The following is a 12,495-nucleotide window of genomic DNA, read 5'->3' as shown; positions in this document are numbered from 1 at the left end:
CACTCTTCTCAACCAGTCACTTTCATCCTTCCTCAATACATGACCAAACCATCTCAACCTGTTCCTCTTCACAGCATCAATCACAGGCAATATTCCCATCATCTTTCGCAATTCATCATTTGTCCTCCTCTCTCTCAACGATACTCCGCACATCCATCGAACCATTCGCATTTCCACCCTTTCCAGCCTTCGTTGCTGCTCTACGTTCATTACCCATGTCTCGCTCCCATAAATCATAACACTTCTCACACATGCAGCATACACCTTTCCCTTCAGCTTCAGCGACACTCTCCTCCTCATCAGCACGCCACTCAGTTCCCGAAACTTCTTCCATGCACATCTCACTCGAGCAACCGTTGCCGAGTCTGATCCACCTTCTCCATTCAGCATGTCTCCGAGGTAGAAAAATGTTTTCACACCTTCCAGCTTCACGCCATCTCCAAGATCCAACTCAACATTTCCTCCATCTGCAGCTCCCTCTGCGCACACCTTACATTTGAATGTAGCTGCCACACTGGTTAATGACCCTCTCAGACCACTACATTTTTGATGAACCCACTCAGCGCACATTGTACACTGAATGGAGTTCACTCCGACACCCTTCCTGCACACAGCACACGGCCACTTCCCAGTTCTTTCCACCTCACCACATGCTTTACCACTTGCCATCACCTTTGTCTTTCCGATATTTACCTTCAGACCTTTTGTCTCCATACATTCCTTCCACTTGTTCATCTTTTCCTTCAGTCCATCCATACTTTCCGCAATCAACACCAGATCATCTGCATACAACAACTCCCACGGTAAACCCTCCTTTACGTTCTGAGCCAGCACCTCCATCACAGCTACAAATAGTAGTGGACTTAGTACCGACCCCTGATGCACTCCCACCTTCACCTCAAACTCACCACTGTTCCCGTCCTTCGTCCTTACAGCTGTGCGTGCTCTTTTGTACATTGCCATCACTACTCTGATCAACCATTCCTCCACTCCTAACTTCCTCAATGCCCATGTCAATACTTTGCGTGGAACCCTATCGAATGCTTTCTCCAGATCAACAAACCCAAAAAACAACTTCTTCCTCTTATCCATGTACTTCTCCTGCAACTGCCTCACAATGAAAAGCGCATCTGTCGTTCCTCTTCCTGGCATAAATCCAAACTGCATTTCGTCGATCTTCACTTTCTTCCTTATCCTCCTTTCCAACACCCTTTCCAATACCTTCATTCCATGCTCCAATAACTTTATCGCTCGGTACGAGCCACACTCCAGAGGGTCACCTTTCCCCTTGTATAGAGGGACGAGGGTACTCAGTTCCCAATCCACTGGAATGCGGCCTTCTTTCACCACCAGATTACAGATCTCTGTCATTCTCTTCACACCCCAACTTCCTGCTGCCTTCAACATATCTCCCACAACTCCCGTTGGCCCTCCCGCTTTTCCACTCTTCATTGCTTTTATCGCTTCCTCAACTTCCTTCTCAGTTATCTTCTCTGCCGGTCCTAAAACTGGGTTACTCTCTATGTTGCCATCCCATTCATTCTCTGTATTCAACAGCATTTCCATATATCTTTTCCATCTTCCTTTAATTCCATCTGGGTCGACAACGATTTGTCCCACTTCATCCTTCAAGCAACTCACCCCCATCACATCACACCTCTCTTTCGCTATGTGCTTTGCAATCCTGAATACTGCTTTCTGACCCTCTTCCGAATCCAAGCGTTCTCCGAACATTTTCCTACATGCCTCCTGCGCCTTTGCTACCTCTTTCTTTGCAGCCTTCCTGGCTGCCTTATAACTTTCATGCTCTGCTGTTTCTGCTCCCGTACCCTTCGACTTCTGCCACTCTTTGAACTTCTTCCTCTTCTCGTCAATCCTCTTTCCAACTTCAACATCCCCCCACCATGTTTCCGAGTGCCTCGGTGGTCCTTTTGTCCATCCACATACCTCACCAATGGCTCCCAACAGACTAGCTTTCATTGACATCCAACCACTTTCAAGCTCAACCACATCATCCTCTACCCTACTCAGCCTCTCTTTTAATGCCTCCCTTACTGTCACCTCTTTCAACCTCCACACCTTCATTCTCGGTTGGTACTTCACCCGCCGAGCTCTCCTCGCACCTTTCACCCTTATGTCGCAGACAACCAAGTGGTGCTGTGAAACAGCCTCCTCCCCCGGGATCACCTTTGTGTCCCGGAGGTGCCCCCTATCTCGCCTACGCACCATCAGGTAGTCAACGGTTGTCGTCGACCCACCTGACGTGTATGTAACAAGCTTATTGTCCTCTTTCTGGAACTGAGTATTACAAATCAACAAATCAGCTCCATCAGCAAACTCCAAAATCCTTTCACCTTCTCCATTTCTCACACCATATCCGTAACCCCCATGAACTCCCTCAAAACCGTCCATACTCCTTCCCACATATCCATTTAGGTCTCCTCCCACCACAACAACTTCCTCATCTTTCACGTTTTCCATCAGCTTCTCTATCGCACACCAGAACTTGTCCTTCTCTTCATCGCTTCGACCAACCTGCGGAGCATATCCCGAGATGACGTTCACCAAGAGCTTTCCAATCATCATTTTCACCATCATCAACCTATCACTCACTCTAGTCACACTCACCACACTGTCTACAAACTCCTCAGAAAAAGGACACCAACACCATTCACGCCCTCAGGGCACCCTTGCCACACAAACTTGTATTTCTGTCCCTGCCTACCCTTCACCATTCTCACACCACTTCCCTTCCATCTCGTCTCTTGCACACAACATATGTCCACTCTTCTTCTGACCAATACTTCCTACACTTCTCCTGATCTCCCTGTCATTGTCCCTACATTCCATGTCCCAAACCTCAGAAACCGATCTCCACTTCGGGCTGTACCCTGCCCATATGTACTTGTGATTGTCATGGTTCTCTTTTTGAGGCAATGTTTTTATGGCCGGATGCCCTTCCTGACGCCAACCCTCTTAGTCGTCTCTTATGACACGCAGGGATACGGTGTACCTATTATGACCAGGGTACACACTGGGAAACGTTTAAAACATGTAAATTCTGGGGGGGGGGGGGGGGCGTCAGCATCACGGCTGCGGTTTAAACATATTCCAACAATATCCAAACAGAACCATGAAAAAAAAAAAAAAAATCCGGGAAAAGTCTCCAAGCAAGAACGTGGATTTGAGAAGGAAGGAGCAGAGGCGGAAGAAAACGAGATACAGGGGGCGGGGCACAAGCCGAGATGAGGAGGAGAGCGAACAAGCACGTGTCCGGGAGGAGAGAAAGAATCAATATATAATTCTTTGTCTCGGGAGGTGAGGTGAGGGGGAGAAAACAAAATAAAAGAAACAAGCAATACAGCGAAGGAAATAACCCAAACCGACAAAACACCGACGGGGGGAGGGAAGCCCCAAGTCACCAGGCCGCGCACGAGGTACGACCCAGAAAACGATTAACTACACACAAGTTTGCACGAACCACAAAGCAACACCAGCTAGAAACACACAATAACACGTACACAGCAAAATAACCAGTGGAAATTTGACAAAGACAAGAATGGGAAAACACTGAAACTTCGATGCCGTGGAGAGCTCGAAGTACGCCTCACTCGCCCGAGGAACCGGAAACATAGATCGATTATATAAGTAAGAAAGAAGGAAGAAAATAGGAAAAGTATATATATATATATATACAATGTATAAAATCGATTGGAGATGGCCGTCGATGTGGGAAGCAGTACGAATGCAAAGCAGTTTGGCTTGTAGGGGGGCAGAAAACATTCATTTGAAGAATGAGCAAGTTGACAGGAACATTGTGTGACACGACAAACAACCACATCCCACAACTGCACAGATCCATGACATAGTGCATGCATGCTTGCACTTCGTGCAGGCACAGACTCAAACACACGGAGTATGTTTGATAAAGAAATAAAATTCACAATAACAAGCTTCACACAAACATTACAATTTCACGATAAATATCAACTTTACACCAACATTGTAATGGGTAAACTTCAAAGCATAATACGAGTAGCTACTGGGTACGACAACAATTAATTTGAGAAAAATAATATGATCGTGAAGGTGCAGCGATCCTTATCCAAAAATGCAAATTTTTATGAGCCCGTAAAACTATTCTGCACTTAGTGGGTCTGGGAAGAAAACCAAGAGATAAAAAATATTCTGCACAAACAAACATGTTATGTGGACAAAGTCCCAAAAGCAAATCGGCACTTTCCAATACGTCGGGTCCTTAAAAACGTCTCGTTTTTGCAGCCACTTTTTCTTGGCAGGAAATGATTACACAATTCAGGTTATTACATTAATAATAATGGGTACATCCAAGTTCCAAAGCATCTTCAGGTAGACCAGAAAATCACAATACAGAATCACATTTAATCACAATCATCAGTCCACAACTTTTTGAGATATCTTGCTTTGTATCATTTTTGGCCCTCTCTCCCAATGGTGAAGAATCACTTAAAAAATTATACAACCTGGAACTGGATCCGGATCTTCACCAAAATAGAATCGATTATATTCCTTGTCACACACACATCAGGGGTCGGTACTAAGTCCACTACTATTTGTAACTGTGATGGAGGTGCTGGCTCAGAACGTAAAGGAGGGTTTACCGTGGGAGTTGTTGTATGCAGATGATCTGGTGTTGATTGCGGAAAGTATGGATGGACTGAAGGAAAAGATGAACAAGTGGAAGGAATGTATGGAGACAAAAGGTCTGAAGGTGAATATCGGAAAGACGAAGGTGATGGCAAGTGGTAAAGCATGTGGTGAGGTGGAAAGAACTGGGAAGTGGCCCTGTTCTGTGTGTAGGAAGGGTGTCGGAGTGAACTCCATCCAATGTACAATGTGCGCTGAGTGGGTTCATCAAAAATGTAGTGGTCTGAGAGCGTCATTAACCAGTGTGGCAGCTACATTCAAATGTAAGATGTGCACAGAGGGAGCTACAGATGGAGGAAATGTTGAGTTGGATCTTGGAGACGGCGTGAAGCTGGAAGGTGTGAAAACATTTTGCTACCTCGGAGACATGCTGAATGCAGAAGGTGGATCAGACTCGGCAACGGTTGCTGGAGTGAGATGTGCATGGAAGAAGTTTCGGGAACTGAGTGGCGTGCTGATGAGGAGGGAAGTGTCGTTGAAGCTGAAGGGAAAGGTGTATGCTGCATGTGTGAGAAGTGTTATGATTTATGGGAGCGAGACATGGGTAATGAACGTAGAGCAGCAACGAAGGCTGGAAAGGGTGGAAATGTGAATGGTTCGATGGATGTGCGGAGTATCGTTGAGAGAGAGGAAGACAAATGATGAATTGCGAAAGATGATGGGAATAGAGCCTGTGATTGATGCTGTGAAGATGAACAGGTTGAGATGGTTTGGTCATGTGTTGGGGAAGGATGAAAGTGACTGGTTGAGAAGAGTGATGGAAATGAATGTAGAAGGAAGTAGAGGATGGGGAAGACCGAGAAAGACTTGGCTAAAGATGGTGGAAGAAGAAATGCGGGCAAGGGGGTTGACAAGGAGAGATGCAGAAAATAGGACAAAATGGAGAAGATTGTCATGAATGTCAAGGGGACCGCAAGGCTAACCCCCGCTCTAGCAAGGAAAATGGCCTTTAAAATGCATGTTGTTGTTGTTGTTGTTGTTGTACACACACAACCTGTCCACCACATTTCGTACAAATCCATCAATAACTTTTTGAGATATACTGCTATGTATCGTTTTTGGCCATATCTCCCAATGGTGAAGAATCATCATCATACCAAAATATGCCATTTGGTGTCTGTCTGTCTGTCTAATTAATTTTTGACCCCAATACATTCTGTCATTACTTATCCAATCTCAACCAAACTTGACAAGATGACAAAGGGTTACACATTGAAGGTTGTAGCGCATTCATTTGCCCCCCTCCCCAAGGGGGTTTACATCCCCCCCCCTCCCCGAGTGGGTTTTCCCCGCCATTGCCATCAATACATAGGGAGCGCCCCCATAACTCTCCCACCGCCCCCTTTCCTCCTGACAAGGTGGAAAAGTTTCTGTCAACCCTCGACTCTGATTCTGCAACTGGACCCGACGGCATCAGCCCACGGGTCCTAAAATCCTGCTCTGCTGCTCTATCTCACCCTCTCTCTGTTCTCTCTGTTCTCTTCACCCTCTCTTTTGCTCAAGGTCAACTGCCATCTGCTTGGAAATCAGCCAACATCACCGCTTTGCACAAAAAAGGTGCAAAAACAGATCCTAGCAACTACAGACCAATCAGCCTTCTCCCAATTATCAGCAAAGTCATGGAATCCATCATTGCTTCGGATATGAAATCTTTCCTCTTCTCCAATGGCTTGATCTCTGATCATCAATTTGGTTTCAGACCAGGTCACTCTACTCTGGACATGCTGCTTCTGCTGTCTCAACAATGGATGGAGGTCCTCAATGCCAAACAGGAAATTAGAGCTGTCTCCCTCGACATATCACGTGCCTTCGACACGGTCTGGCACCCCGCTCTGCTCACCAAACTCTCCTCCTTTGGTATCCATGGAAATCTCCACGCATGGCTGGCGGACTTCCTCTCTAGTCGTCGTCAACGTGTGGCCCTGAATGGGTTTCTCTCATCTCCTCTTCCTGTTCAGGCTGGAGTTCCCCAAGGCAGTGTTCTGGGCCCCGTGCTTTTTCTGGTCTTCATCAATGATCTCTCTGACTCTCTCGAAAATCCTCTCTATCTCTTTGCTGATGACTCCACTCTCTGCCGCTCCATTCCTCTTCCCTCAGATCGGCAGTCTGCTGCCTCCTCACTCTCTGAAGACCTGGACAAAATCACAGACTGGTCAAACAAGTGGAACATGTCTTTCAATCCTGACAAATCTCACACTCTTACTATGTCTCTCCGAAAAGATCGACTGGACAACCCTCCCATCTACTTTCTCAACAATCCTCTCCAAGAAGTTCTGTCGCTCAAGATTTTGGGTCTCACTATCTGCCATGATCTTTCTTGGGAAAACCACATTTCCAAGCTGGCCTCCAAAGCCAGTCGCCGACTGGGCATCCTCCGTCGTGCGAAGTCCTTCCTCGGCACACCTGAGCTCCTCACCACATACAAGGCTTTCATCCGCAGCTCAATGGAATACTGTTCTCCCCTATGGGCCGGTGCTCCTGCCTCACACCTAGCTCGGCTTCACGCTGTTGAAACCAAAGCTTTCAGAATTATTGGAATCTCCCGCGATGAAGCTATCTCTGAGGGCCTTTCACTCACTCACCGCAGGCAGGTAGGTGGTCTTTCTGTCTTCTACCGACTCCTCTCCGGCCTTGCACCCCCAGCTCTCTCTGTGCTCTGTCCCCCAAATATTCCTACAGGTCGCACAAGATCTGCCAGCAACCCTCTGATGGTTAAACTGCCGAAATCTCGGCTCTCTGCTCACCTTCACTCTTTCATTCCTCTTTTCTCCCGCCTCTGGAACAAACTCCCTCACTCCCTTCAATCCCACTCCTCCCTCCAGGTCTTTAAAACGGCTGTTCACCACCATCTCTTATCTTCCCCCATCCAAAACCTTGATCTTTTCTACCCCCGCTAATTCACCCCGGATCCACCTTGTTTGAAATTCCAACTTCTTTCCTGGAAGTCCTGGCAGTATCCATATGTTTTATACCTCTCCCACCGCCCCCTTACCACGCCCCCCCCCCCCCAAAGCCCTCGCCCTCTCTCAGATCTCTCGATGTCTCCATGTCTCTCGGTCCCTGCTCTCAAATGTTGTGTTTGTGTCCTTCCCCCTCTCTCCCCATCTTGTCTACCGCTCCCTATGTTATATGTTTTATGTGTCGGTTTGTCTTTCTGTGTGATTAATGTTCGCTCTTTCACGAGCCTCGACCTTGTATACAAAAAAAAAAAAATAAAAAAAAAAAAAAAAATAAAATAAAATAAAATAAAATGGGGTTACATGTTGAGGTGTATATCCATATCAAGTTAGCTTTATCATGGCGTGTTTCCAAGGCCGCTTTGAATAACACAACTAACGATAATAGCCTAATATTAATGTTATTACAAAACAATATTAATACCATTAATATCCAACCTCCCCAAGGTGTTTTTCCTCCTTGAACAAACGACGAGTCAACGTTTATAAATAGCTTATCATGGCGTTTCCATGGGAGCAACGACCCAACGGCCTCCACCAGAGGTAAAAATATGATAAACCATAAACACGCATGATTAGCTTTTTAAACAGTCGCTAATGCTGTTTATAACACTAAACAAAGAAGTTTGGAGGAATCCCTACATCCGTGTGGTAAGTTTTACTTACAGAACTGAGCGAAGATCTACTGCACTCTATATACCCCACAAGGGTTGGGTAAATAACATGACCCTTCCTGGTGCTAACATGGCATTTTTCGTGGCATCCTTTTGAAACTCGCTCCTGCTGTTTAACACAAAACTGAAAGGGAGGAAGCCCAGGTTGTGCTCATTTACCAAGCAGCTAGCTAACGCTAGCCAAGCCAGCCATTCCTTAATGGTTTTGAATGGAGTGCTTGCTCGAATGCTTAAACCACTTGGCGATCTCTCCACAAGAAACTTGGTAAATGAACACACACCCAATGTTCTTGAGACCCGACCATAGATCGACTGTAATCTATATACCCCAAAAGAGGAATGGACCTTCCTGCCCCTCCCATAGTGAGCGGGTGTACTAGTCACTTAAATTCTAGTAGTGGGATCCGAATCCGGATCTTCACCAAAATCTAAGCATTTCGTCGGTGTGACATACGCTACATCTCTGCCAAATTTCGTCCCAATCCGTCCACAACTTTTTGAGATATTTTGTTCACAAACGGACAGAAAGACAGACAGAAAAACAGACGACAGGGGTGAAAACATAACCTCCATCCACCTTTGGTGGCAGAGGTAATAAATGACGTTAGAAAACCAAGAGGAACCAAGGAAGAGCAATCAGACATCGCAGACCCTCGCCAGGACGTGTTTGTGTGGTTTTATACTTTGGGTCCTCTAGGTCTTTAAGTCTTACAGTTGTGGAGATTTTAGGGGGCTACTGGATTTTAGGGGTCTTAACTTATTTTTTAAATTTTTTTAAACATACTCACGTTTTGCACGAACAAAAAAAAAAGAAAAAAGAAAAAAGGCCCCAAAATGTAATACCCTCTCCTCTAGTTAGGGAAACAAGAAATTGGTGTCTCATCCCCAACATCTTTGTGTGCAGCTGAAGATTAGAATGATTGGGGTGTCACCAACATCAAACATTAAAGTGAAATGCAACGAAACAAACACAAATGACGAGATGGATTAAAAACCCTTATGATAGAATTCCACCAAGCAGCTTGTATACAAGTGTCAGTCTGCGCTGCATTACAGACTACGACCGATCCCTTTGGAACATGATAACCACGTGACAAATCGTTTTTTTGTAATAATCGCTTGATCCAAAACAAACATGCATCGCATGGCAATACTAGGTAACAACAACAAGGGACAATAGAAAACAGAAATATTTGCGATCAAAACTGAAGGAGACTTCCTCAATAATAAAACGTCAATATCACCCTGAGCAAGGCCTGCAGGGGGAAAATCTCACCGATGTTGTAAGAGCAATCATTCCTCTCCTGCTTGATGCAAATAGATGGAATCTGCATCGGTGACATAGGTGAGCCAGAACCGACGAGCATCGGGTGATGCTGAACACCCGCCACGTAGCTCGGATCGTGAAACTCCTGCTTGAAGGTTACTGGAGAGGGAAACGAGCCGGGGAGAGGCTCGGACACCTGGCGGTTAAAAGGTGATCGGGGTTCGCGAGGCTGTCCCAAAGAATAGGCTGAACAGGGCTGCGTTATATGCCGCTGGAACCTGAAAGACAGAAATCAAAATCAATTGAATGAAAGATACAACAGTAATAAAACAATGCTCTCTTACAATTGAAATATTAAAATAATGTGTCCAAGTTGATCAGTCACCAAAATCACCAACAAAACCAATATCGATACAAGCATTTCATCAAATAATGTTAAGAATCAAGAAAACGACAAGATATTGTGATGATATCATACATGCTACCACTGTCAATGAAAATAATAAAAATACATCCCAGCGTGTAAATCTTATAGATTTGCATAACTGAAAGAACTTGGTGGCATAATGGTTGGAGCATCCGCTTTGAGTCAGGGAGGTGGATGCTTTGAACCCTGGCCAACTCATGATACCAGAGTAAAAATGGTACGTGCTGCTTCCTTGCTCGACTCTGAGCATTTAAACGAAGCGAGCATGGAAAAAAACACCCATAGGTTGGCATCTATGGAGAGGAGAAAATTTCTCCTTTACTGCCTTGCTGAGTAATGGGTAATGAACGTAGAGCAGCAACGAAGGCTGGAAAGGGTGGAAATGTGAATGGTTCGGTGGATGTGCGGAGTATCGTTGAGAGAGAGGAAGACAAATGCTGAATTGCAAAAGATGATGGGAATAGAGCCTGTGATTGATGCTGTGAAGAGGAACAGGTTGAGATGGTTTGGTCATGTGTTGAGGAAGGATGAAAGTGACTGGTTGAGAAGAGTGATGGAAATGAATGTAGAAGGAAGTGGAGGACGGGGAAGACCGAGAAAGACTTGGCTAAAGATGGTGGAAGAAGAAATGTGGGCAAGGGGGTTAACAAGGGGAGATGCAGAAAATAGGGCAAAATGGAGAGATCGTCATGGGGACCGCAAGGCTAACCCCAGCTCTAGTAGGGAAAATGGCCTTTAAAATGCATGTTGTTGTTGTTGTACTGCCTTGCTGAGTGACGTCATGAAGACGATGTTGCTGGTACCCAGAGTGCTCTTGGTTGTAACAACATTTTCCCCAATCTCAGTGACTGTAGGTCTGAGAGTAAAGCTGGCATTGTCTCATGTGTATGATTTGTGTCGCAGATCCTCCACGAGCCTTAGGGCTTAGTCTGTCATCAGGTAAAATGCTGATATGGTCCTAGATTGAGCGGTTTTGGTTGTAGAGCAGGTGAATCCTTATTGAATTGTCCTAAATTTCAATTGCTACTCAGGGTGCAGACTTTTGCACCCTGAGTTTGAGTGGCGACCTCTCCAGTGTTGATTTTTAATCATTCACAACTTGTCACAAGCTCCACAATGCTGACACAACAGACAGGAATCCACCATCAACACCACATGTTTACATCTTCACCCAGAAACAGTATTTAAAAGGTACAGTGATAAATCAAAAGATTGGGTTCATGTAGAATAATTTTAACACTGCTTAGAAGCTGTAGATGAAAAATTAAGTTGCACCACGCTCAAAGGCAGGACAGTTAAGTAGAGTAAAGGTCAACACCAAAGAGGCAATAGTATTCGTTTCATCCTACCCCCCAACCCCTCCCCAAAAGCATATGTCCAACAAAAGTGGAGGTATGGTTTCCTGGGAGGGGGAGGGGAGTAGGAGGATTAAGAATTAAATGCAGAGGAATGAAGCCAGAACAATGTGCGTCATAGCAAAGAGCTGAAGAATAGCATATGGAAAGGAAGCATAGGAACTTGTGCGATGAGGGCATGAGTACATACCGTCTGTCCTGAAAGAACGCATTCTCAGCATGTGGTAGGACTGTGCCAAAGGGTTGAGAGACAGGTCTGGCACTTGGCTGCCCTGCTATTGGGCTGGGGGCAGAATGCAGAGTCCCCAGAGCTGAACAGATGGTATTGGGCTGTTGATGGTGTGTCAATGAAGAGCAGGAAGTTCCACAGTCACCACTGAGATTGTCAGTAACACCCTGCTGGTAGGCACTGATGGGGAAACCATGCTCACTTCAATGACGCTTTGCAAGAAGAGTGGCCGACAATCAAGTCAGGTCACAATGGAAGCAGAACAGTTGAGGATGTCTCACAAAAAAGGATTTGATTTATGGCTCGAATAAAAATCCGAATAAGCGCAAAACAACCTAAAGTCTGAACGACCACAAATTCATATGGACCATTTACATATGAAAGCAATAAGAACGTCACTGATTATATATATATATATATATATATGCCAATGTTTTTATGGTGAAGGCATGAGTGGACTTCATTGAATAACAAAACAATATTCCAGTTTACAAAAAGTAAAATTAGAACGGCATTCGGTAGAGGGCATACCTCTGCCAGGCTGAACAGTTTATGGTTTCTATCCCACTGATAGGCCGGATCTTCACTCGTACCTGAATCAAAATCTAATCGGCTTGTTCTAGTTACCGAATGAACTCATCCCCAAAGTTTAGTCCTAGCTCGTCCGTAACTTTTATAATGATCATGTTATGTATCGCTTTTCGCCCAATCTCCAAATAGTGAAGAATCACTTGGAAATTAAATAACTCTCGTATCTGAATCCATATTCAGATCTTCACGAAAATCTAATTGATTCGGTCGTGTCACACACCCAACCTGTCCAACAAGTTTCGGCCAAATCCGTCCATAACTTTTTGAGATATCATGCTATATGTCGGTTTAGCCCCGTCACTCAATTGT

General features: G+C 45.2%; 1 protein-coding gene across 2 annotated transcripts in view; it reads right to left on the bottom strand.

Moving 5' to 3' along the window:
* Window positions 1–12,495, bottom strand: part of LOC137433919 (ETS translocation variant 1) — a 42,349-nt gene that overhangs the window by 13,851 nt on the left and 16,003 nt on the right. For both annotated transcript variants that reach the window (XM_068126410.2, XM_068126411.2), the window contains exons 7-8: window positions 11,557–11,775; window positions 9,594–9,862 (exon numbers count right to left, since the gene is read on the bottom strand). In XM_068126410.2, coding sequence (XP_067982511.1) covers window positions 9,594–9,862; window positions 11,557–11,775 — 488 coding nt within the window. The remainder of the gene's footprint in view (window positions 1–9,593; window positions 9,863–11,556; window positions 11,776–12,495) is intronic.

The sequence above is a fragment of the Myxine glutinosa genome, chromosome 10 (assembly GCF_964187855.1).
Source record: "Myxine glutinosa chromosome 10, kmMyxGlut1.1, whole genome shotgun sequence".
NCBI lineage: Eukaryota > Metazoa > Chordata > Myxini > Myxiniformes > Myxinidae > Myxine > Myxine glutinosa.
This window is presented reverse-complemented; position numbering and strand designations above follow the sequence as displayed.